Here is a 22,556-nt window from a genome sequence, read left to right as displayed (position 1 = left end):
CTTCGTCGGGACAGGTTCTTATTGGAGCCACTGTCCCGACAAGAAAAGCTCGATAAACAGAACAGAAATAAATTATTATTGTCGCGATATACTGGTGGGTTGGAACGGGTATGAAGTCCCGGCAGCTGAATAGCCGGTTCATATCCCGACGCTGGCAGCCCGAAGGGAGAAGACCCCAACAGGGCAGGTAAGCACCCTACCCCTACCCCCCCCTTAACCCTTCCTTAGTGGTGCCTATCTTTAACCTCCCCCCTAGTGCCTAAGCCTAACCCCACCTTACCGCACTCTAAACCTAACCCTCCCGAGGGGGTTCCTAACACTAATATCCCCCTGGTGGTGCCTAACCCTAACCCTACCCTCTAGGGGTGCCTAACCCTAACTTCCCCCCAAAAAAACCTAACCCTAACCGTGCTATGCTCCCTAAACCTAACCCCCCCTCCCAGCTGCAAATGCTTACCTCATTCGGGCTGGCGTTCTTCAACGTTCCGGCATCAGGATTAAGATAGGCATCAGTATTTCAACGTCTATTTTAAGTCCCTTGTAGGGTTCCAGATGTCTGTATTAAGACCTCATAACTACATCCCGGTGGGTTTATGTGGTTACAGCTGTTTAATTCTATTGTTGACGATTATTAATTCCAGGGCCCAAACAGGTTGCACACTAGCACCACCTAGCATTCAACCTCAAGAAGATACATAGTCTGAATGAGTATGTCTCCGCATTGTTTGGTGGTTACAAGTGGTACTATTGCAGTTCTTGTTTTTAACTTTCTTCTTGTCCTTTGAACAATATATCTTGACCCTGGCTCACTAATCATGAGATCTACCAACAGAGTACATACCACTAATCTAGACTTTTTCACCAAGGTATTTTAATAGTTTTCAAAATGTTGGTACTCCTAAGAGCGGCTAAGACAGCTGACTTGGTTTATTTTTAATCAGTTCTTGTCACTTTGAAATGTATTACAGCCTGTGTATGTAATTTCTAGCACATTCTTTATTGTTTAATATTAATTGTGATGTTTTCTTCAATCCCATAGGACTGCCCTGAAGGCTCCCGAGATTTCCGTGCTGAGCAGTGTTCAGAGTACGATGGGATGGAGTTCCAGGGAAAAAGATACAAGTGGCTACCTTATTATGGAGGTAAGGGAAAGATACAAGTGGCTACCTTATTATGGAGGTAAGGAAAAGATACAAGTGGCTACCTTATTATGGAGGTAAGGAAAAGATACAAGTAGAACCTTATTATGGAGGTAAGGGAAAGATACAAGTGGCTACCTTATTATGGAGGTAAGGAAAAGATACAAGTGGCTACCTTATTATGGAGGTAAGGGAAAGAAACAAGTGGCTACCTTATTAAGGAGGTAAGGAAAAGATACAAGTGGCTACCTTATTATGGAGGTAAGGAAAAGATACAAGTGGCTACCTTATTATGGAGGTAAGGAAAAGATACAAATGACTACCTTATTATGGAGGTAAGGAAAAGATACAAGTGGCTACCTTATTATGGAGGTAAGGAAAAGATACAAGTGACTACACACAAAGGTGCCTATTAATTATCACTAATGGGCCTGTCACGTGGAAACACTAGTTTCCTCATGGTTTAAGTAACGGTGCCCATTTATTATTAGGGGCCCAATGGGGCCACCTAGTATTCAGCAAACTCCGAAACTGAAAGTTTCTGGAGTTTGCCTGCGGGAACCAATGTCATCTAAAGATGGTGTTGGTTCCCGTCCCCCGCATGTACAATCTCAGGCCACGCATGCACAATTGGCTAGCACCTCCATGGTAAGTAACACTGCAACTTCGGTAACCGTGTTACTGACCGCGTGGACAGCTGCTTTTTGGAGCAGCTGTCCCTGCACCGGAGCAATGCTGAATTACTCCGGTAATTATGTTTCCACCGCAGCGACTTCCAGCAAGTTGGATACTTAATTATAGGTGGGCCAGATAGCCTCCGATGAGGAATAGGTCCAAAAAACGGAGAAAAGGAAAACATTTTAAAATGCCCATTGGACTTGACAAAAATGTCCCTGAGATACAGTTTGCAGAAGAAATTTTGAGATATAAGAAGCCAAACACACAGGTTACTATAATTGCACTCTAATACAGATCAGGTCTTGTATTATTTGTGTGTCTTGTTTTGCATGGGTTAGTGCATGAAGATGCCTGCGACAGTGGGGGTGCATAAGTTCTCTCCCTCTGACGGAAGGAGCAGGATGGCTCAGGTTGTCCATCGCTGAGTGAAGGTTTGGCACAGTACTGCGTCTTGTATTGTGCCCAAATGTAAGATGACTGGGCAACACAAATATTGTCATACAAACATCAATGCAGTTAGAAAATGGCTTGAAATAAAGATAGCCCTGATGTCTTCTCAGTGCCATTGCAGGGCATCTCCACACCCTGTGCCAACCTCCTGCTGCCCCCCACACATGTGACATCAGGATGCTGGCCACTATGCGTGTCCCAGGGTATGTTGGGCGCCTCTCCAAGCAGTAGAGTGCCCTTCCATGCACCCCACAATCCAGGACAGGTGCCACTGGGTCAGCAGCTGTGCTGCCAATTCAGCTTTGCACCCTAGGCGGCGGCACCCATTGCACTGCCCTAGCTACGACCCTGTGTCTCCTTACTCAGTCTTATGACTTCGTTTAGAAATTTAGAAGAAAACAGTAAAGTTGAATTGAGTACATGGTATGGTCTGAAAGTGACATTAGCAGGACATTGAAGTGATGGACAACAATGACCACAATAGGGTCTGCATGGGGGCATTTCCCAGAAGTGTAGGTGGTGTACACTTTTTGTATGAGGGTCAAATACAAAATAATTATCTGCTTTACATCTACATTTTTGTAACTTAGTAAATGCCCCTTTGTTACTTGACATGAGAGGACATTGGTGGTCTCATCTACTATGTCATCTCACTTTTTACACATCAGCCACAACTTGAAGAAAATAAAACGTGGCCAGGCAACCTCCTTTCCTGTGGTATCCACTGATGTTATACACATAATCCACTTACTGTAATGAGAGCAGTATTGGTAATCGTAATATTATATCTAGTAATAAACAAACAGCACAAACTATTCTTCCAGATATCTGTAGTTTAGGGTTCTTAGAGAAGACTAGAATGAGTTTGCTGCCTGGTATAATGTTATCTAATAATAACATGACATGTAAATGTTTTTTTTCCCCTCCAAGCATCCAATAAGTGCGAGTTGAATTGCATACCCAAAGGAGAGAATTTTTACTACAGACACAAGATGGCTGTGCTGGACGGGACACCCTGTGAGCCAGGCAGGAGAGACATCTGTGTAGAGGGTGTCTGCAAGGTAGGATACATAAAGTTCTAGTGAAATAAGTAGTGTTCTTGCAATAAATGCCCATAGAGATGGGTCTTCCAGCATGTTCCAATGTCACCCTGAGGACAGATGACACAGACCCCTGCACATATGTACATGCAAATAAAGAACATGGGTGAAGCCATTCTAAATCATTGGTAGAGTTCATCCATGTAGGTCTTGTATATTCCTGTCAGATATAAAAGAGCAACAATTTGGAGGGAATGTCCTACCAAAGTAGGCACCGTTGGGATTTAGGGAGAGACCAACAGGGATGTATTCTGAGTTTACATTACCCAAACATGAGTAGTTGCATTACATCGCCATCCTAGGCTGCAACACCTGTTCATTTCTTCCATGATTTTGATTGCTTGCCACCTGTAATCTATACCTTCTCAGTAACATTATCTGTTAATTGAACGATATCGTAATCGTTCAATAATCGTTTGCAGATCGTTAAAAAAAAATATCTAAAACGACCAGCGCTGCACGCTCCCGCAGGACATTTAGACATCTATCGTCGGACAAATATGTTGTACAACCTGACGGTAACGTTCGGTTCAGCCAGGGGCGCCGAGAGGGGGGGGAGCGGGTACAGATTACCCGGGCCCGGGCTTTCTGATGGGCCCGGCGGGGGCCTGGCGGTGGCCCGGGTCCGGCGCCGCCCACCTGCCCTCACAGCAGCCCAGCACACAGCGTGTGCTGAGCTGCAGTTGGAGACTGCTCGTGGCTGCTGAGGAGCAGCCACAGCAGTCTCCTATGCCTGTGTGGGGGAGCGATCACACTGATCGCGCCCCCCAGGTTTTGCGCCGGGCTGATGGGGCTCTGAGCGCCCCCCCTCCCCAGCGTGCAGCGGCGCTGCAAATCTTTTTTTTTTTTTATTCTATCGGCAAGGGGGCATGGCCACGCCTCCCACTATTAGGCCACGCCCCCTATTACCGGGGCCCGCCACGGCTCTTGGCGGGCCTGGGTTCAGCATGTTTGCAGATGATGGATGAGCCTACACTGAATGACTGCTCGGTCAGTGTAGGCACATCACAGACAGACAAACGACTGCACAGTTACAATGTCGTAATCGTGCAGACGTTTGCCTGTCTTCTAGTGGATGTGTGCATTTAGTCTGTGATGGAGGAGCTAATCTCTAGATCTTCAGGTCAGACTTAATTCTAGGGCTTTGTGCCTGGGACGTAGCGGCACCTCTGAGCTCTGCTGTTCCGTGTTTCCTCCTGTTATCACACATACCTAGTAGAAATGTAATCCTCCTATACAGTATTTGTGGAATGGGAAGGTAATTAAGAGCATTTCCATAAACAGAGATGTACAGCAGGCTCACATATTTTGCAGTCTGTAAATGTTCTTTAGTGACTAAGAGCCGTATTCAATATGAGCTGAGCCGCGATACTTTTTTGCGGCCCGGACTTTTCGCCTGTTTTGCAGGCGGAAAAGTATTGCGCGCGTGCCCGCTTTACCCCGTATTCAATTTGAAAGTACGCGAAAACGGCACCCGGCGAAACTGAAACAGGTGGAAAGTGCTGTCAGAGCATCTTTTGGGGGGTGTCAGGCTGATTTCCCAAAATCTGACCTGGGGGTTCACTATGGTACCCCGGCTTGCTGAAGGTATTTGGGGTTTTTAAACGAACTCAGTAGTTGCTAAATAGCGTTTTTCTATACGTGGTGCAGAATAGTATTCAGGAGTATTTTTCCCAGAAAATAACTATTCCCAGCAAATTTTGGGTACTTGAAAATGGGGGTCAGCATATTTAAAAGTTGCTAAAGTGAAGTTGAAAAAATCGTGAAAAATCCACCTGCCACAAACACCTGCAATCAAAAAAACACTTGGGGCATACTTGGGGACCCCCCCAGATTCAAGTTCGCTAGTTTTTAACTTTGTCCCCCAATTATTATTTTTTTCGCCTCCTTTTTCAAAGTCATTTTTTGGGGTGTCCTTAAGTGTTTTTTTTACATTTTTAGAGACAGTTTATCTTTGGGGGACTGTCTGAAGGCTGCAGGGGGGTTCCCACAACGTTGCACCCCAAAACCCCAATGCTGCACTTTTTTCCGCCTGCTATTCATAGGCGAAACTTTTTCGCCTGGTACATTGCATTGACTTTCCGCCTAGGCAGAAAGTCTTTCAAATTGAATACGGGGTAAAACCAAAACAGGCGAAAATTACGTCACCCGCAAAAAAGTTTTGGCAAAAACAAGCGAAAACGGCTTTTCGCTCCAAATTGAATACGGGCCTATGGATGTGGGATAACTTTTCAGTTCTCATGTCTCACTTTAAAACTTTCTTTCCTTTTTTAATGATGACTTTTGCTAACAGTGAATTATTTGCTCTGTCCATTTTTTTTTCATAACAATGTATGTAATGGGCTTTCTGATGAGATAGGCTGTTGGCTGTGATAACGTACTGGATTCATCCAAAAGAGAGGACCGGTGCTTGGTGTGTGGAGGTAATGGCAATGCCTGCTACGAGGTGAAGGGGTCGTACGATTCGGCTACAGTATCCAAAGGTATGATTATACTTCTAAGATTAATTAGAGATTGACATTATGAGTTACTTATTTAGTCCGCTTGTTATAGGGCTATTGCCCTTGAACCTGCCGCACCAACACCCATGTTCCTGATAAGGGGCTGTTATTGAGAGATATGCAGTGGTAGCAATTATCAATTATTCCCACTGTGGCATGTCACTGAAACCTATAGGTAGAATGTACTACAACAAGGTTAGTGTGATGAATGGCAGTCAAAAGATAGACAATGAAAAGGTCGACAGTGTCTAGGTAGACACCAACTGGTAGACAGACAATAGGTCGACAGGGACAAAAGGTTTACAGGAAAAAAAATGTTAACACACAAAAAGGTCGACATGGGTGAAGGTCGAACGGTACAAAAGGTCAACACATTATTATTTGTTTGTTAGAGTTAGGCACATACTGGAGGGTTAACATCGACAGGTACAAAAGGTCGATATGGTCAAAAGGTAGACACTTGGATTGGTCAACACAAAAAAATGGTTGACACATTGAATGAGTCTGTATACGTTGCACAAAGGAGCTCGACATGAAAGAAAGCCAAGGCCGCTTCGTCGGTTTTGGTATAAAAGATCTACAACAAAACGATAGACAATGTCTAGACAGACAACAGATGTTAGACAGGCAATAGATCGACAGAGACAAAATGCTGACACAGAAAAGATTGACATGGATGAAGGTCGGGAAGGGTATGAATTTCAAATCCCGACAGCGGCTGGCCGACAAAGGAGGAAATCCCGATCGTCCCTAGGGAAGTATAACTAACCTATTTTTCCCCCTAACCCTAACCCTCCTTTAGGGTGCTTAAACCTAACCCCCCACTTCCCCGCCACCTAAACCTAAGTCCCCCGGGAGGGTGCCTAACCCTAACCTCCCCCGGGGGTGCCTAACCCTAACCCTCCCACCCCCTAGCCAAACGCTAACCTCCCGGAGGGGTGCCTAACCCTAAGTCCCCCCGGGAGCCCTAAACCTAACCCCCCCCCCCCGCAGCTGTCCGCTGCGGCGCCCGGCATCCGCTCGATCGGGATGCCGGGCGCCGGTCTCCCAGCGTCGGTAAAATGACAGATGACAGGTGTCTAGATTTAGACGCATGTCATTCGTCCCTCGTCGGGATTAAATTGTCTGGAAGCCGGCGGTTGGCATTCTGTCCACAGGCTTCCTAAACATATACCGAAGGTCGACAGGATCAAAGGTTAACACAAAAAATGTCGACACATAAATGGCCGACACTATTTGGTTTTTGTTTCTAGCCCTGATCTTCATCCTAACTCTAGGCACTAGGAGGAGGGTAGGGCTAATCTGTGGGGGAGATAGGGTTAGGCAAGGGCGGGGGTTAGGGGTAGCATACTTATCTTCAGGCGCCAGAATCCCGACCGCCGACATCCCGGCGGTAAGTATTAGGGTTAGGGGGAGGCTTAGGCACAAGGGGGAGGGTTAGGATTACACTGCATGGGGGAGGTTTAGGGCTAAACTGTGGGGATGAGGGATAGGATTAGGCTGCAGGGTGGGGAGGGTTAGGATAGGGGAAGGTTAGGGTTAGCATACTTAACTTCAGGAGTCGGGATTCTGACTATCAAGATGCCGCTGTCAGTATTCTGACCACCGGCATCCCGACCAACGGGATCCCGTAACCAACCCGTATGAGGACACATCTGTATTTCCTGTTAGAACCTTGATGATGATCTTTCTGTGGTACAACTTTGTGCGTGCGTGCGTGCGTGTAACTGTTCTGTGTATTTATCCATACTAAGAAATAACATTGATTGTCACAAAAGCTTTAATTTGTAATTAAAAGAGTGGTACACTTTCTCTGTTGCAATAAATCAGATATTAAAATTAGGCATGAATCCTTTTGAAGCTGAAAAGGAGCTCATGTGGCACCTCCTGTGGGGTGGTCTCTGTGGGGGCTTTTAAAAACTGGATTACTGAAAATGCATTGATGACATTGCAATGACTAAGGGGTGGTATATTCAATTAGTGGCTATGACTGGGAGTTGTCTGGCATCTCACAACCAAAAGATTGAAGACTTTCCCTTGGCTCCGACAGAGGTGTTCAGGAAATCAGCGATGCTGGGTTATCATAATTAGCAGTGATGTGCGCAACCACTCATCGCCCCTTATTTAATACCCCCTTTACAGTTTATTGATATAAAATAGATACTCCAACATTTTAACACGTAATATAGTAGCTGGTTTGTTTCTTGAAACTCGCAGACTTTGCACGAATGGGTACTCCAGAGAATTCTCCAATCCATTTAAAAATGCCTATTCGCGGTACTTGCAGCGGAGGTTTTCTAATCGACTGACAAATGACATGTGATAGATGTGCATGAATAAGTGGGGAGACCATCCTGGAACCCCCCAAAACTGATAATTTCCTTTGCAGGACTGTATAGAAGGCTGTTTGTGGGCATTAGGAAGGTACTGTAGGTTTTTAAATGCTGTGAAATGGCTGATTTGTGCTTTTAAAAAAAAAATTTTTTTTTTTTTTTAAAGTAAACTATTTTAGTTTAATCTCAAACTAATTTACCAAAAAAGTAGGAAAAAGGTGATATTGGGGTACTTTGAGGGCACCTTGAAAACATGTAAAAAAAACAAAAAAGATAAAAAATATATATATATTTAAATTAAAACATTTTTGTAATTAAATGTGGGGTGTCTAAACTGTTTTTGTGATAAAAAAAAATAGCAACATTTATAGGGACTAGAATTCTAGGAACACTTACACTGGTCAGGCAGACAGAATTATTAAAGTATAAATTTACTTACTGACTGTCACACTACTGTGACACAGTCAGAATTGGGAGGACGGTACTGGCTTCTGTTCTTGACTTCTGTCTGTGTAGGGCTGCAGGCTGCTGCTGTCAAGAGCGCCGAGAGGGGGGGAAAGCGGGTAATAATTACCCAGGCCCGGGCTTGCTGGAGGGGCCCGGGCCCGGTGTAGCACCCACCCTCCCTCTTACATCACAGCAGCCCAGCACATGCTGCTGTGTGCTGGGCTGCACTGGGAAACTGTTCGCGGCGGCTAAGCAGCAGCCGCAGCAGTCTCCTATGCCTGTGGGGGGAGCGATCACACTGATCGCGCCCCCCACTGGCTATGCGCTCAGCTGAGGGGCTCACAGTGCCCCCCTCCCCAGCGCGAAGCGGCGCTGCAAAAATGTCCCCCCCACTAAGGGTGTGTGGTTACGCCTCCTGCAATTAGGCCACTCCCCCTTCACCCAGGCCCACCGCACGGCTGTTGGGGCGCCTGGCTGCTGTGTGTGCATGGAAGGCTGGAGGCGTGCCGCAGATGGGCTGGAGGCGGAACAGTCAGTGGTGACTGACAGCTCCACAAAGGCTTATGGGAGGAGCTGCTGCGGGTGGACATGCACAGCAGCTCCCCAGTCAGCCATGTTTTTGTTTAACTAGTAACACTGCCCGATTGGAGCTGAGCTCCGATCGTGGCAGCCAGGCCGGCTGAGCACAGTAAATAAGTGGGTGGGAATCCGGGCTGGGCCGCATAAAATATGTATTTGGGCCCACACTGTCGGGCCGCATTAAATGTTTCACATGCCTGTTTTAGAAGATAATAGCTAGAATCTGATTGGCTGCTATGAGCAACATCTCCACTTCTAAATACTCTCACTTTAGTTAATTTACCCCCTTGTAAATTTACCCCCCTTGTCTCAGTTCTTACCTGCACTGTAAGTCAGCGGTGCTCATTAAACTAGAGTGTTACACTAAATAAGTTTAATGTCTAGTGTATCCCGTTTTACCATATCACACATAGGGGGTTATGTTATTGGTTTCTGGGATTATAGAGCCAGCATTATTTTGTTGAGTTTGGCGCTAAATTTAAAGCGGCAATCTGTCATAAGGCTTGTTTTGCCCTATAACTGATTGCTGCTTTACATTAGTGGGAAACACACCAAAATCATTCTGGTTCCATAATCTCAGAACCCATTTCCTAACCCCCACAGTATGCACATAGATTGATTGCTGTCTAATATTTGTATTGTTGTACATGGTAACAAGCATTGTGGTGAGTTATCACCGGTACAGAGCAGGCTGCTGTGTTCTTTTTTACACATTCCATTAGTATTAGTCCTTTATGTCTCCCTGTCTGTGTTATTCTCACATTTGGATTTCTGTGTTAGGAACAAATGATCTGATCTGCCATTGCTATTGTTTGTGTCATTCATCTCCCAGGGTACAGTCAGCTCTTCACCATTCCAACTGGAGCTACCAATATCCAAATTAAGGAAGTTGCACCTACAAGGAATTTCTTAGGTAAATTGAGAACAGTGACCATGCAAAATGCAAATTGTATCATTATAGGAAAACTATATTCATATTTAAGGCATGAAAGTATACATTTTGTTCAGTATTATCATAGCAGAGTTTTGTCAACTAGATCTCCCATTCCATCACACACTGCTGTAGCAACTCTTGCATGCTTAGCTCTGCTGATACAGCAGGCATAACTGATATAATGCAATGCTTTATAATTTTAGCTTTTTGCCCTGTAAGTATTAATCTAGTAATTAGCTGTTTGTAAAGAGCATTAATAGGACCTAGACCAAGTCCTGGCTTCTGATCTGTCCGAGAATGACACGTAACTGAGAAGCACTACCCTCCTAAGCAATATCTGTTTCCTCTAGAAGATAAACTTGACAGAATGCTCGGCATATTTAGTTATATAGAAGTACAACAGTTAGTTTGGTATATGTTTTAGCTTCATAATACACAAACTTTTTAAGTATAGTAATGTCCAAACGTGTCCTTGTAGTATCTTAGGAGCATAGAATAGACACGACATGTCTTCTTGTATGCTTGTCAGTGACATTGGCGAGCATTCTAAACAATTTGTTGAAAAAAATGACCCAGCACATCTGCTCGGTTTTGTTTTTGACATCTGTGACTGGCGTCCATCTTTGCAGCTATAAAGAATGTACGTGGGGAATATTACCTGAATGGGCATTGGACCATTGAATACGGCCGTGCCCTGCATGTGGCCAGCACCATCCTTCATTACTATCGAGGCTCTGAGGGTGATCTAGCACCTGAGGTCATGACAGCCAGGGGACCAACTACTGAACCTCTAGTTATTGAGGTAGGTCATTTTCTTTTATATTTAGAATCAGACTGGGGAACAAGAGCTCCACAAAAATGCCATATTGTATATACAGATCTCATAAATATAGTTTACTTTTTTTTTTTTTTATTCTCATATATACTGATCCTATATGAGTTAAATTCCGGTCCCTCTGAAGCTGTAATGCCGGCATCCCAGGAAATATTTTGTTAAATCATTGTAATTGTTGCTTTGAAACTCAGCTGATTGGACAAGAGGCCAACCGTGGGGTACAGTATGAGTACTACCTGCCCAACCAGGGGGAGACGGATGACTATCAGTGGAGTTACGGCTCTTGGAGTGAGTGCAGTGCGGAGTGTGGGGGAGGTAAGAGCACATACTCGCTGGTCTGTTTCTACAGGAATCCTATGATAAGACTGCATTAATGTCTTTCATATCCTGACTTCCCACTCTGACAGGCTACCAGTCCCGCTTGGTGTTCTGCACCATAGATAATGAAGCCTATCCAGATATTATGTGCAGGGATACAAAAGCTCCGCCAAGCAACAGAACGTGCAGCACTCAGCCATGCCCACAGACAAAGAGGTAAGACTCTCTTGTTTATGCTGATTTATTATTCTTACATAATTGGTTCATACTCTAGCAGTATTGTCCAAGAAACATTTAGCTACAGTATCACCTGTATTCAGTATACAGTACAGCCAATTATGTATGCATGTATTTCACTCTCTACCTGATCCTTGTTCTCTTTGGATCTTGATCAAATGTTCCCTTTCTCATTGGTGGTTTTCAATAACGTGATCCTTGTCTCCTGCGGTGCTGACCAATCAAACCCTGCTCCATTGGATCCCTTACAGTTCTAGAGCTACTAAACCCTCTGAGAATCCTTCTCACAGTTTTAATCTAACAATTCTTTTCTTTATTCCCTCAGGGTCCTGACCATTCTGATCCTCTTTTTCCCGGTGTCCCCACAATGTGATCCTTCTTCCTTTGTGATCCATTGTAATTATTCTCCTGCGGATCCCGTGATCTTTCTTACTTCTGGTTTGTGACACTTCTGATCTTTTTCCCCCTTCTGTGCAGTACGATGTAATCTTTCTTATCTTGGAGTCCTTCTATCACATTTGGGGTACAGGCCTTCTGTTCTCCTACTTTCTCTCTACTATGAGCTGAATCTTATACTGCAATCTGACATTTCTGATGTGCATATAGCTGTAATTATAATACAAAAACTGCATGTCTATTCATACATGTTTATTCTGTGCAAAAGGATGTCTTACATATATCAGCCGACAATGTGGAGCCGTATAGTGAACACAAAAATGACCAGGTAAATAGGAGAGTAATGTTCATTTTTCTGGTTCTGCTTTGGATTAACAAACTGGCTTATGTAATGTCTATTGAAGGAAAATACTAAAATCTAAGGCTTCTGGGTGGTTGGACGCTTTGCTTTAGCTTCTAAGGCTATAGGGAAATAGGGATATATGTACCAACAATTCCCGGATACTCGGTATCCTGGTACCGTACATAAAAAGATTGTAACATATTCACAAATGTTGGTTTTTGTTTTTTTTAATTGCTTATTATAAACAAAATCGATATTAAAGAATTTTGTATTCTTGATCAGCAACAATGAAAGCTTTAGACACTATTTCGATGTCGCACGCAGCTGAGTAACAGACTCAAAGTTGCGTTTGGATGCGCGGCCTCAGAAGTGTCATGAAAATGTATTGGGCGTGACTGCGAGGTGGCAGGAAGGTGGCTATGCAGACGGCCAGATATATGTTCCTTCTTATGGTGTTTTATGACGAGTGACGCAATCGTGGCGCTAAAGTGGTTGCGAACTCAGTTGCACAGGGTCTCGCATTGAGGCCATACCCTGATGCACAATCTGCACTTAGCATGAGGCTGGTGCAAGTCTCTATGGTGCGACCGAGGCGGTATTTGAGCATGTACAGACGCTGACAGCGGGTGTCTCAGAAGTGGACGCAGTTTTGATTTATTTATTTTTTTCACAACTGGCCGATGGTTTGTCTACTGCGCATGTATCTGAGTCGCACTGCGCAGGTGCCGCTATGGTCCTGTGATGGCGGTCGCAGTGAAGATTTATTTGTGAAGTGACTGACAGACAGGGACCATTTGCGGGAGATAACAGGGAAGTGATGACTAAAACTCAGGCATGTTGCGACCGTTTTGGGGGACAGGTCGCAGGCAGCGACAGCGTCTTCTGCCCCAGCTTCTTACTTGTGACGGACAACCCCATGGTTGCTCAGAAGTCCGATGTTGCGACCGATGTTCATCCGACGTCTTTGTATGCAAGTGGCAGATCTGAGAAGCCGCCAGTGTCATAACTTCTCAGATCCACTACGAACAAAGACACTGCAGCAACGGCTTTGCGTCCACATCCATTTTAGGCCCTCAGTCGTTGCACATTCAGCCCCACGCTTGTACTCCAGGGAAGCGCTTGTAGCTGTATTTGCATAAAGTCACAGGTGCAATACTGGCAAAAGACGCAGACACGGGCGCAACGGTGTCCAACTCAGAATATGGTCCAAAATTCTTATCAAGAAAATATGTAAAGTTTCCAGTTTGGATTTTATTTCTATAATACAGTCGTCTAGTCTACACTTTAAGGGACATATTTATTATCAATGGTGGTGTGCCCCCGATATTAAGATTCCTTATCACTACAATTCATAGCTATAAGGAATCTATGATCATGGAATGTATGACACCTGAGTCGCTGGGACAGGGGCTCCGAAACGTGATCAGTAAGAAGTAGTGTTGGCATATGTGATCACTTTCTGCTTCTGCCTCCCTCCATGCAACGTCATCCATCAGCACATGTGCAAGCGGACGTCACTGGGGAGGGATTCTATGGATCCCTCTCCCAAAGAAATCTGTGGAATGTAGTCCATAGGCTACAGTGGTTAACGCAGGGGCGTATTAAAAGAGGAGGGAGGCCGGCAGCACACTGACTGCAGCAGTAGACTCTGGGCTGCCATTTTCCTGGTGATTTACCCACTGCACATGTGCAAAACACTGGGAAAATGGCAGCGATGGCCATTTTCCAGGAGTTTAGTGCAGCGCTGCTACAGCCGACGCAGGACTTTGGAGAGGTAAGTATTAAAAAATATGGGTGCAGGGTGTGTGGTGTGAGCCCCCCTGGACTGAAGATAGCATTAGCTCCTGAATGCTTGCACGGACAGCAAATCTGTGAAAGAGCATGCTGGGATATGTTGTCCCACAGAAGCTGGAGTGCCGCTGGTTGCCTAGCCCTGTGCTAATGTGCTGAGATGTGGAAAATCTAATCATCAAACTCAGTGCAGGATTATCAAAATGTGATTGTTTGCTTTGGCTACAATTGGGTGCATTTTCTATTGCTGATCATGGAGATGGGGCCTGGTGCAACTGATTCATTACAAAGTCTTTGGTGGAACGGGATAAACCTTCTGTATTGTGTTTGGTACTCACTGATCAGAGCATTTTGCAGCAACGGGAGCATCTTTAAGAGACAAAATAGTGTTCATAATGTTGCTCATTCACAAAACAAAGGTTTTATTTTATTGATTAGTAAAAACAAAGTCAGATAGTTGCTATTCTCTGCACACATCCCATGTGTTTTCAGTGCATGCAACCTGAGCGTTATAAACAATTCCACATTTAGAAGGGAAACCATTCTAATTGTCCATCCCTTAGTATCTCCACCTGCTGATACCTGCCCATATTGCCAGGTTTTGTATTGGAGATCTTCTTAACACATGTACATGGAATGCTCAACTTTGTTGCCACATGCTCTGTGTCAGAAGTTTTGGTGCTGCCAACTCATTTATGGGGCCCTTGTCATTTTCATGTGACTTCTAGCTGGAGGGTTGGTGAGTGGGGGCCATGCTCAGCCACATGCGGTGGAGGCACTCAGACCCGATCAGTGTACTGCGTTTCATATGAAGGAAGATCATCTCAGCAGACGGTGAATGATGCAGAGTGCACAACATTCACAGAGAAGCCGGCCACCCAGCAGGTCTGCAATTTGAAGGCATGCGCTAAATGGAACACAGGACCCTGGACACAGGTAAATTGCACTATGTCAATGTTATCACCATAGAAACTCTGTCATGGTTTACTTAGTAAAATTGACAAAGTGTGTTCTGGCCCAGGTGAACCTTATCCATGGCTGCACTGAGTGGTTCATGTTGCCACAAATTAGCCGGGGTATGAAGGGCTTTACTGGTTGTCCAAGCCGCAATCTCTGGATGACGAGCTTGATAGAATGACAGAGGGTTTGGTTGCATCCCGTCTCTACAAGGACACCTGTTCCATTTGCCTTTGAAAGTGTGTGCTGATTTTTCATACAGTGACTTAAGAAGATAAACTAGTTGTACATATTATTAGTGCAGCCAGATGCTTGGAAACTACCCATTGGAAATGCCCAAGCGCAACCTCTCTGCAACTGGTTCTCACCCACAATTAGGCATCTGGCAGAAATGGAAAAGTAACATCACAGCATACATCAATAATAAGGGATACATTTACTGAAGTGAGTTTTTGAAACTCACTTCTAAAAACTCTCACTTTAGTAAATTTACCCCTAAGTCTCACAAAATTCACCCACAATTAGGTACTTATGGTACTGCTTCAGTTCCACTCCCAGGTACTACCTCAACCCAAGGACTGTCAAACCTTCTGGTGTAAGGCTATATATTTATATAAACATTCCCATTAATATTTTCACAATTTGCAAATCTCTTTGTAGGACAAAAATCTAAAAACATGCAGAATGCCCACTAGACCACCAGAGGGCCTCCCTTCCCCGCCTCCTCCACTTACCACACTTGTCTTACCCCGCCATAAACCTAGTATGCACTCTTGCTGTGACACTACCGTTGCATGTGCAAGACACTGAAAGTACATAGAAAAGTGGTCTGAAAAAGGTAATAGCTGCCAAAGTGTATCATTATTGGAGTCCACTGCAACCAACAAGTAGAATACACAACAATGAATCAAAGTTACTAGACACTTGCAGCTCTGTCAGGATGATCACAAGATAGTTCCCTTTTCACAATAAAGAAGTTGTTTCTCTTGATGTTGTTAAGCCAAGGCATACACAAGTAATCCTGTTGTCCCTTCCTAAGGGGCATATTCAATTGGATGAGAGAATAGCAAAAAAAAACGCACCTGCGAGGTTTTTCCTGCAGGCGCGAGTTTTCTGCTATTCAATTAGGTGCATGTTTTTTTGTTTGATGCGCGCCGGGAGGTTTTTATTCTCGCACCTCCAGAGTAAGCGTGATTTATCCTAAAAACGTTAATTTTAAGAAAACTCAGTGGTACTTGCTCTGGCACCCCAGCGGCACCCCCCCTTAGGACTAATAAAGCAATTGGAAGTTTCCAATTAGCTTAATTAGTCCATAATTACTTACCTTCTGCAGCATTGTCTTCTGCATCCAACGTGGGGAGCCGGCTCTTCTGCAGCAGGGTGAGTGTGTGTGGTGTTTGTAAGTGTGTATGAGTGAGTGTGTGTGACCCCCACTGCCAGTGTGCCCCCCTAGTGTCCGTGTGGCCCCCAGAATGGGCGCTGGGAGAACTACATCTCCCAGCAGCCCTTGCACCTCCCACCAGCCCCTGGATCTTCTCAAGAGCCCCCAGGACTCCCAGCAGCCCCCTCTCCAGTAAGAAGATAGAGGGGAGGCCACCGATAGTCAGAAACTTCCAGTTGCTTAATTAGTCCTAATGGGGGGTGCCATCAGGGGTGCCAGAACAAGTCCCATAGATTTTTCCTAAAATTAACGATTTTAGGAAAAATCACGCTTGCTCTGGAGGTGTGAGAATAAAAACCTCCCGGCGCCCCCCCCCCCCCCCCCCAAAAAAACCACGCACCTAAGTGAATAGCAAAAACCCGCACCTGCAGGAAAAACCTCACAGGTGCAGGGTTTTTTTTGCTATTCTCACACTCAATTGAATATGCCCCATAGTGTAGTACATGTGAATGAAATGTTTGATTATTTTGATGTATTACACTGTGTGTTGCCCTCTTTCCTTTTTTTGAGTGTGAAATGTCGACATGGATGTTATGTCTACATGACACGTTGGCATGGTCATAATGTCGACATTATGCATGCTGACCCTAACCACAGCCTAAACCTAACCCTAGACCTGTAATGTCGACATTGTGAATGTCAACTTGTTCACTGTCAACATAGCACCAATGTCGACATTCAAACCATATCAACATTCTAGTGTCGACATACTGAATGTTGACATAACGACTACTACGTAATGGATAGTGATAACTGCTCATGGAAAAAATGCTTTATTGGTAAAATACTACATTTAAAAAATAAAATTATGTGCAATTATTAAATCTCCCTTTTTTTGGCCATGTGATAAATAGGCCTTAGCATGTAAGGCTGTTATGGTTCTTGTCATGTCTTATTGCTTTATAAAGTATAAATAGAGGGCTTTAAAATAAAAACAAAAGCAATAAATATACTGTAAGTTATTTAATTGCCCTATTTTTTAGACCAAACAAATAATTAAACTTTTTGTTTCAGTGCTCAACTGAGTGTGGAGAAGGAATTCAGAAACGGACAGTAACTTGCAGAACAAACTCGGGGGCCATTGTTCAGGATATCGCCTGCATGCTCCAGATCAAGCCATCTGATAGCCAGCTGTGCTCTGGTGAAAACTGTGTTCAGGAAATCGGCTGGCACATTGGAGAGTGGGGCCTGGTAGGAAATTGTTCATTAAACATGCCATAACAAGGATATCTGGTGCTGAGTTGGCCACTCACTTACTCACTAGCATTAGTTATGAGCTCCATCCATATTTATCTTTATCCACTTAGTATCAGAGCCATCTTAGCAACATTGTAGGCCCTGGCAAAAGCAATGCACTGGGGCCCCTACCCGCCCATTCACGGGAATACAAATATAGACAGTCAATAAAATTAAACCTTTAGATTTATTGGTACTTTCAACAAAATCAATGTTTAAACACAAAAAAAATTATGTAAAGCGAGGATTATGGATTCCACATCCACCTTCACTTCTCCAGCTCGCAGTGCAGTTCCTGCTCTTCATTACAGCTGTGATTAAAGTAATTCACAATCAGAGTGAACGGGGAGCATCTTTTTCCGCCTGCCCCTCAGCTGGCTGCCTATGCACTCCATGTAGATGCCCCTCTGACCCAGCTTGCCCCTGCTTGAGAGGCCTCTAGAATCGTGATGTACACCAAAGATTAAAGGGGCGATTTATCAATCCTTCTGACCAATCGGATATCAATTATTTTATAGAATGTATCAGATAAATGATAGTTACAATCTGATTGGTTGCTATGGTGGACACCTCCTCCACTTGTTCTCTTTAGAAAGTTTGATCAATCTCTCCCTAAATAGCTGTCCATCATTTTGATATTTTGTTAGTGCCTCCGTTGATAGCATTATTTTATTTTAAACGTATGAGGTTGAGCTCAGCAGAGGTTAAAAGGGGCAAGCAATAAATGCCTGGCATGTGCTAATATCAGCTTTATGTTTGCACTTTCCAACTGTCAGTGCTCGAAAAGCTGTAATAATGGCATCAGAAAGCGCCAGGTGATCTGCGCAGACAACGACCGAAACTTCCATGAACCAGAGACGTGTGAATCCTATGAGCCTGAGAAGCCATCTGTTATTGAGAGCTGTAACATGCAGCCCTGTCACCTGCGGCAACGTAAGTTCTATGTTACTATCAGTATGGAAAAGGCCACTGATGCACAGGAGATTATATGTATATTATATGTATGACATCTTCTAGTCTTAACTCATAATTAAAGCTTTTGTTTCCAACAACTACCTATGTAATGACACCCAGATACTAAAGTCCACATGAATCAGGCTGCTACGACATAATAGTAGAGCTGTAATATTTTTATATCAAGAGTCTGTCCATTTTCTACCAATTCCCCCTTGAAAAATACTTCATCTCCCTTAGCTGCAAACAAGAACCAGAGTCCATCCAGCCTCTTCAACAGAGCCCCAGGCATTCCAAATGCCCTAGACATTATGCCTAGGGCTGGCTCTGTCTGTATAGCCCACAATTGCAGCAACGCGTTCTCTCTGAACTTTGCCAACATGCAAAAGTTTGGTAGGATTCTTCTTAAGATGTCTATCTGCTGAGGACAAAGCAGATATGATATGTGAGAACCCTACTGGCTTCACACAAACACGTGCTTCCCCTACCTACTGTCAGTGTTGTCACATTGAAAGGCTGCTTGATGGTCATTGGTCATCACAAGTTAAATATGTAACCACTATGTTCCTGGGATTTACCTCCCAGATGTTAAGCAGGTGGCTTCTTTACCTTTGGGCATTTGGACTTGAAGCTGACAGCAGCATTATGCATCTGGCCAAGACAATTAATAAGGAACTGAGTAAAGTTTTGTGTGTAATCTTTAACCATGGGTGTTCCTATAATGCCTCCTCACCAATTATTCACTCTTCATGGTGACCTTTTGTTTATGTTGATCATTTAACCCTGTTGACCTAAAAACATATCTACAGAATGATGGTCGACCCAATGACCATGTTGACCTTTTTAATGTCGACATTCAGAATATGTCGACATTCTTGTGCCAACCTTTTTATTGTCGACTAATTGACCAGTATCTGTAAAGCACTAGAGATTATGCTGGTGCTATACAAGTGAATGTTAATAATAATACTGTTAGCACTGCTTCATATGATACCCCCATATCCTTTTATTCTAAGCACACATTTTAGGAGAAATACGCCTGGATCTCCTAATTCTCACTTGCTACTTACAATCTTAAGGACCCCATACATCTGCGACGGATTGCCGCGATGTTACGATCCTGCAACCCGACATGTTGGATTTCACAGATTTGCTGTTCAAGTTCAAAATATAATCGTGATTCGCACACTGGTCAAGTTTAACATGCGACGGATCGCGGAATTTCAATGACCGCCGGTCGGCGTTTCCGACTGACAGATCAGCATTTTCGAACTGATCACAGGATTGCGATCACAGGATCGCGCAATCCCCGGTTAGATGTTTGGGGGCCTTTACATACTATTCCTCTACCTTCAGAACTCCTCTCAGTTGCTCCTTCTGATCTCTGCATTGAAAACACAATTATCACCATTTCCCCCATCCACGTGTACGGCTTATACAATTAATCCTATCCCCCTTTGCCATCTTAAATTGATCACATTGTTGCTATTTTTGTAAGGAGTGTAGTAGGCATTACCGCCGGCCAGCCCGGCAAGGGTGAAGATCCTGATCGTCCCTAAGGTAAGTATCGCTAACCTAATTCTACTCCCTAACCCTCCCTTAGGAGGTGCCGAACCCTAACCTCCCCCCCAAGTGCCTAACCCTAATCCCCCCCGTTATGCCGGGCGTCGGTATGCCAGCGTATGGTTAATGACAGGCGTCGAGCTTTCGACGCCTGTCATTAGTACCACGCTGGGATTAGCGAGTCTGGAAGCCGGCGGTCGGCATTTAGACCTCCGGCTTCCAGACTACATCCCTTTTGTAAGGTCCGTCTAATGTAGTGAACAATAAAGATTTTATTTTTTACTCGTAGGACTGTTATTGTTGTATCGTTGTGTTTTTAACTAAACATTGTTTTGTGTATGTAGAGGTCTCAAGTATGCAAGACACCTGGGGCTATGACAACTCCGACCAGTTCTCTCTCACCCGATACAGACAAGAGGTTCCAAGTAAGGAAACATATTTTCTTATACTTTAGTTTAGTTGCTTCAGTACAAACAGTGTATTATAAAGTATTGCACCCTATCTCTCTTATGGTATATAAAGTGATTTTGCATAGTTATGAAATATAATTATGCAGCTATAAATTGTCCAACCCTTTTATTGTTTTATTTTTTTCTGTGTTTATTTTATTCTACCTTCTATGTCCATATTGTATGTATGCTCTGTTTTCCTGCTGTTCTATACTGCAGAGCATCTCACAAATCACCTACAATAATCAGGGGCAGATTCAATTAGCCGCAAGGTTTGAAACCCTGCTTGTGTTGGTGCGCACACAGTAGAGATCCATAAACTCAGATCATAGACCTAGCCAGCCTTAAACTGTTTTATGTATGTGTGAATATTATGAGCATTCTAATAGTAGCTGGAAAGGCTGGAGGTACTACTGCGGATAACCATTACCATTAAAAAAAAAAAAAAAAAAAAAAAAGAATCAAATAAAAAGTTTATCTCTTGGCTGCACACCCTGAAAGGGATAAATTACCAAAATGTGTTTTATTTCAAGCATTAAAATATATTTTTTATTTACTGAATAAGTTTCAATTGAAAACAAGCAAAATTATTTACAACTAGCAGTTGCCCGTAGCTTCGCCCACGGAGAAATCACTTCTGCCAACATTTTTTTTTATTTGAGGTGTTCTAGTTGTATTGTATTGCATAGGGGCCCTGTCGCAGGAGTGACCCACGTGACCAGCAGTGCCTTCACCCACCACTCACACCAATGTCACTGTGTGCCCTGTGCACAGACTGCTATGTAACCTATCCTATTCACCCACCACTCACACCAATGTCACTGTGTATCCTGTGTACAGACTGCTATGTAACCTATCCTATTCACCCACCACTCACACCAATGTCACTGTGTGCCCTGTGTACAGACTGCTATGTAGCCTATCCTACTCACCCACCACTCACACCAATGTCACTGTGTGTCCTGTGCACAGACTGCTATGTAACCCCACCACTCACACCAATGTCACTGTGTGCCCTGTGTACAGACTATCCTATTCACCCACCACTCACACCAATGTCACTGTGTGCCCTGTGTACAGACTGCTATGTAGCCTATCCTACTCACCCACCACTCACACCAATGTCACTGTGTGCCCTGTGCACAGACTGCTATGTAGCCTATTAAAGTGAACGCGGCCCAAAGTACCTCTCCCTCCACCCCATACCGGCCACATGCATGGTGTCACACCTATCTCTTGCATTGATGATGTCAATAAATGTTGTTTTTGTTATTGCTGAGCTTTAACTGGACGGATCGAGATGAAGCAAAGTGCAGGTTATTTCTAGTTGTTTCCACTACAAAATGATGCAGTTTCCATGACAATGGCTTCAGTCATTTTTGGGCCAACTTGGAACAAACAGACACAATATTCTTATTATATTAGTATAGATATTGTATAGCAAAAACAAAAGATATTAATAACTAGTGAATTTAAATTATGGTGGAGTATTGTCTTTAGCCTAAAGATCATTAGCTCTGCTTTTATTTATTGTATATAGGGCTCCTATTCAATAGCCTAGTATAGTTATATTATTGGGAACAATGTTATACATAAAATTCATTGGTCTATTGTTCATATATTTTTTTGCCTGTCTGTCTGTCCGGTTATGCATTCGCACACCTTTGCACCGATTGGGATGAAACCAACGTGAGTTGGTCCAGTTGGATCCTGACCAGGTTTTAGGGGGGTTAGAAACTTTGACCCGGGGAGCCTGTTCTGAGCCTTCCACTGGATGGATTTGGATGAAAACTTCACAGAGTGGTAACATTGGATCCCAGAAGACATACTTGGGGATTTGGGTCTCGGTCAGACCTCCCGTTGGTGAACGCTGGG

At 44.0% G+C, this 22,556-nt stretch overlaps 1 protein-coding gene across 2 annotated transcripts in view; it reads left to right on the top strand.

Moving 5' to 3' along the window:
- PAPLN (papilin, proteoglycan like sulfated glycoprotein) overlaps window positions 1-22,556 on the top strand; it is a 111,474-nt gene that overhangs the window by 69,171 nt on the left and 19,747 nt on the right. Inside the window, exons 6-17 of one of the 2 annotated variants that reach the window (XM_088471268.1) lie at window positions 1,040-1,142; window positions 3,198-3,328; window positions 5,727-5,850; window positions 10,060-10,140; window positions 10,791-10,963; window positions 11,188-11,311; window positions 11,404-11,530; window positions 12,216-12,275; window positions 14,810-15,017; window positions 17,494-17,670; window positions 18,492-18,648; window positions 20,577-20,657. In XM_088471268.1, coding sequence (XP_088327394.1) covers window positions 1,040-1,142; window positions 3,198-3,328; window positions 5,727-5,850; window positions 10,060-10,140; window positions 10,791-10,963; window positions 11,188-11,311; window positions 11,404-11,530; window positions 12,216-12,275; window positions 14,810-15,017; window positions 17,494-17,670; window positions 18,492-18,648; window positions 20,577-20,657 — 1,546 coding nt within the window. The remainder of the gene's footprint in view (window positions 1-1,039; window positions 1,143-3,197; window positions 3,329-5,726; window positions 5,851-10,059; window positions 10,141-10,790; window positions 10,964-11,187; window positions 11,312-11,403; window positions 11,531-12,215; window positions 12,276-14,809; window positions 15,018-17,493; window positions 17,671-18,491; window positions 18,649-20,576; window positions 20,658-22,556) is intronic. The other variant, XM_088471269.1, reaches the window with a different exon arrangement.

Source organism: Taudactylus pleione, unplaced genomic scaffold (assembly GCF_031769625.1).
Source record: "Taudactylus pleione unplaced genomic scaffold, aTauple2 ptg000113l, whole genome shotgun sequence".
NCBI lineage: Eukaryota > Metazoa > Chordata > Amphibia > Anura > Myobatrachidae > Taudactylus > Taudactylus pleione.
This window is presented reverse-complemented; position numbering and strand designations above follow the sequence as displayed.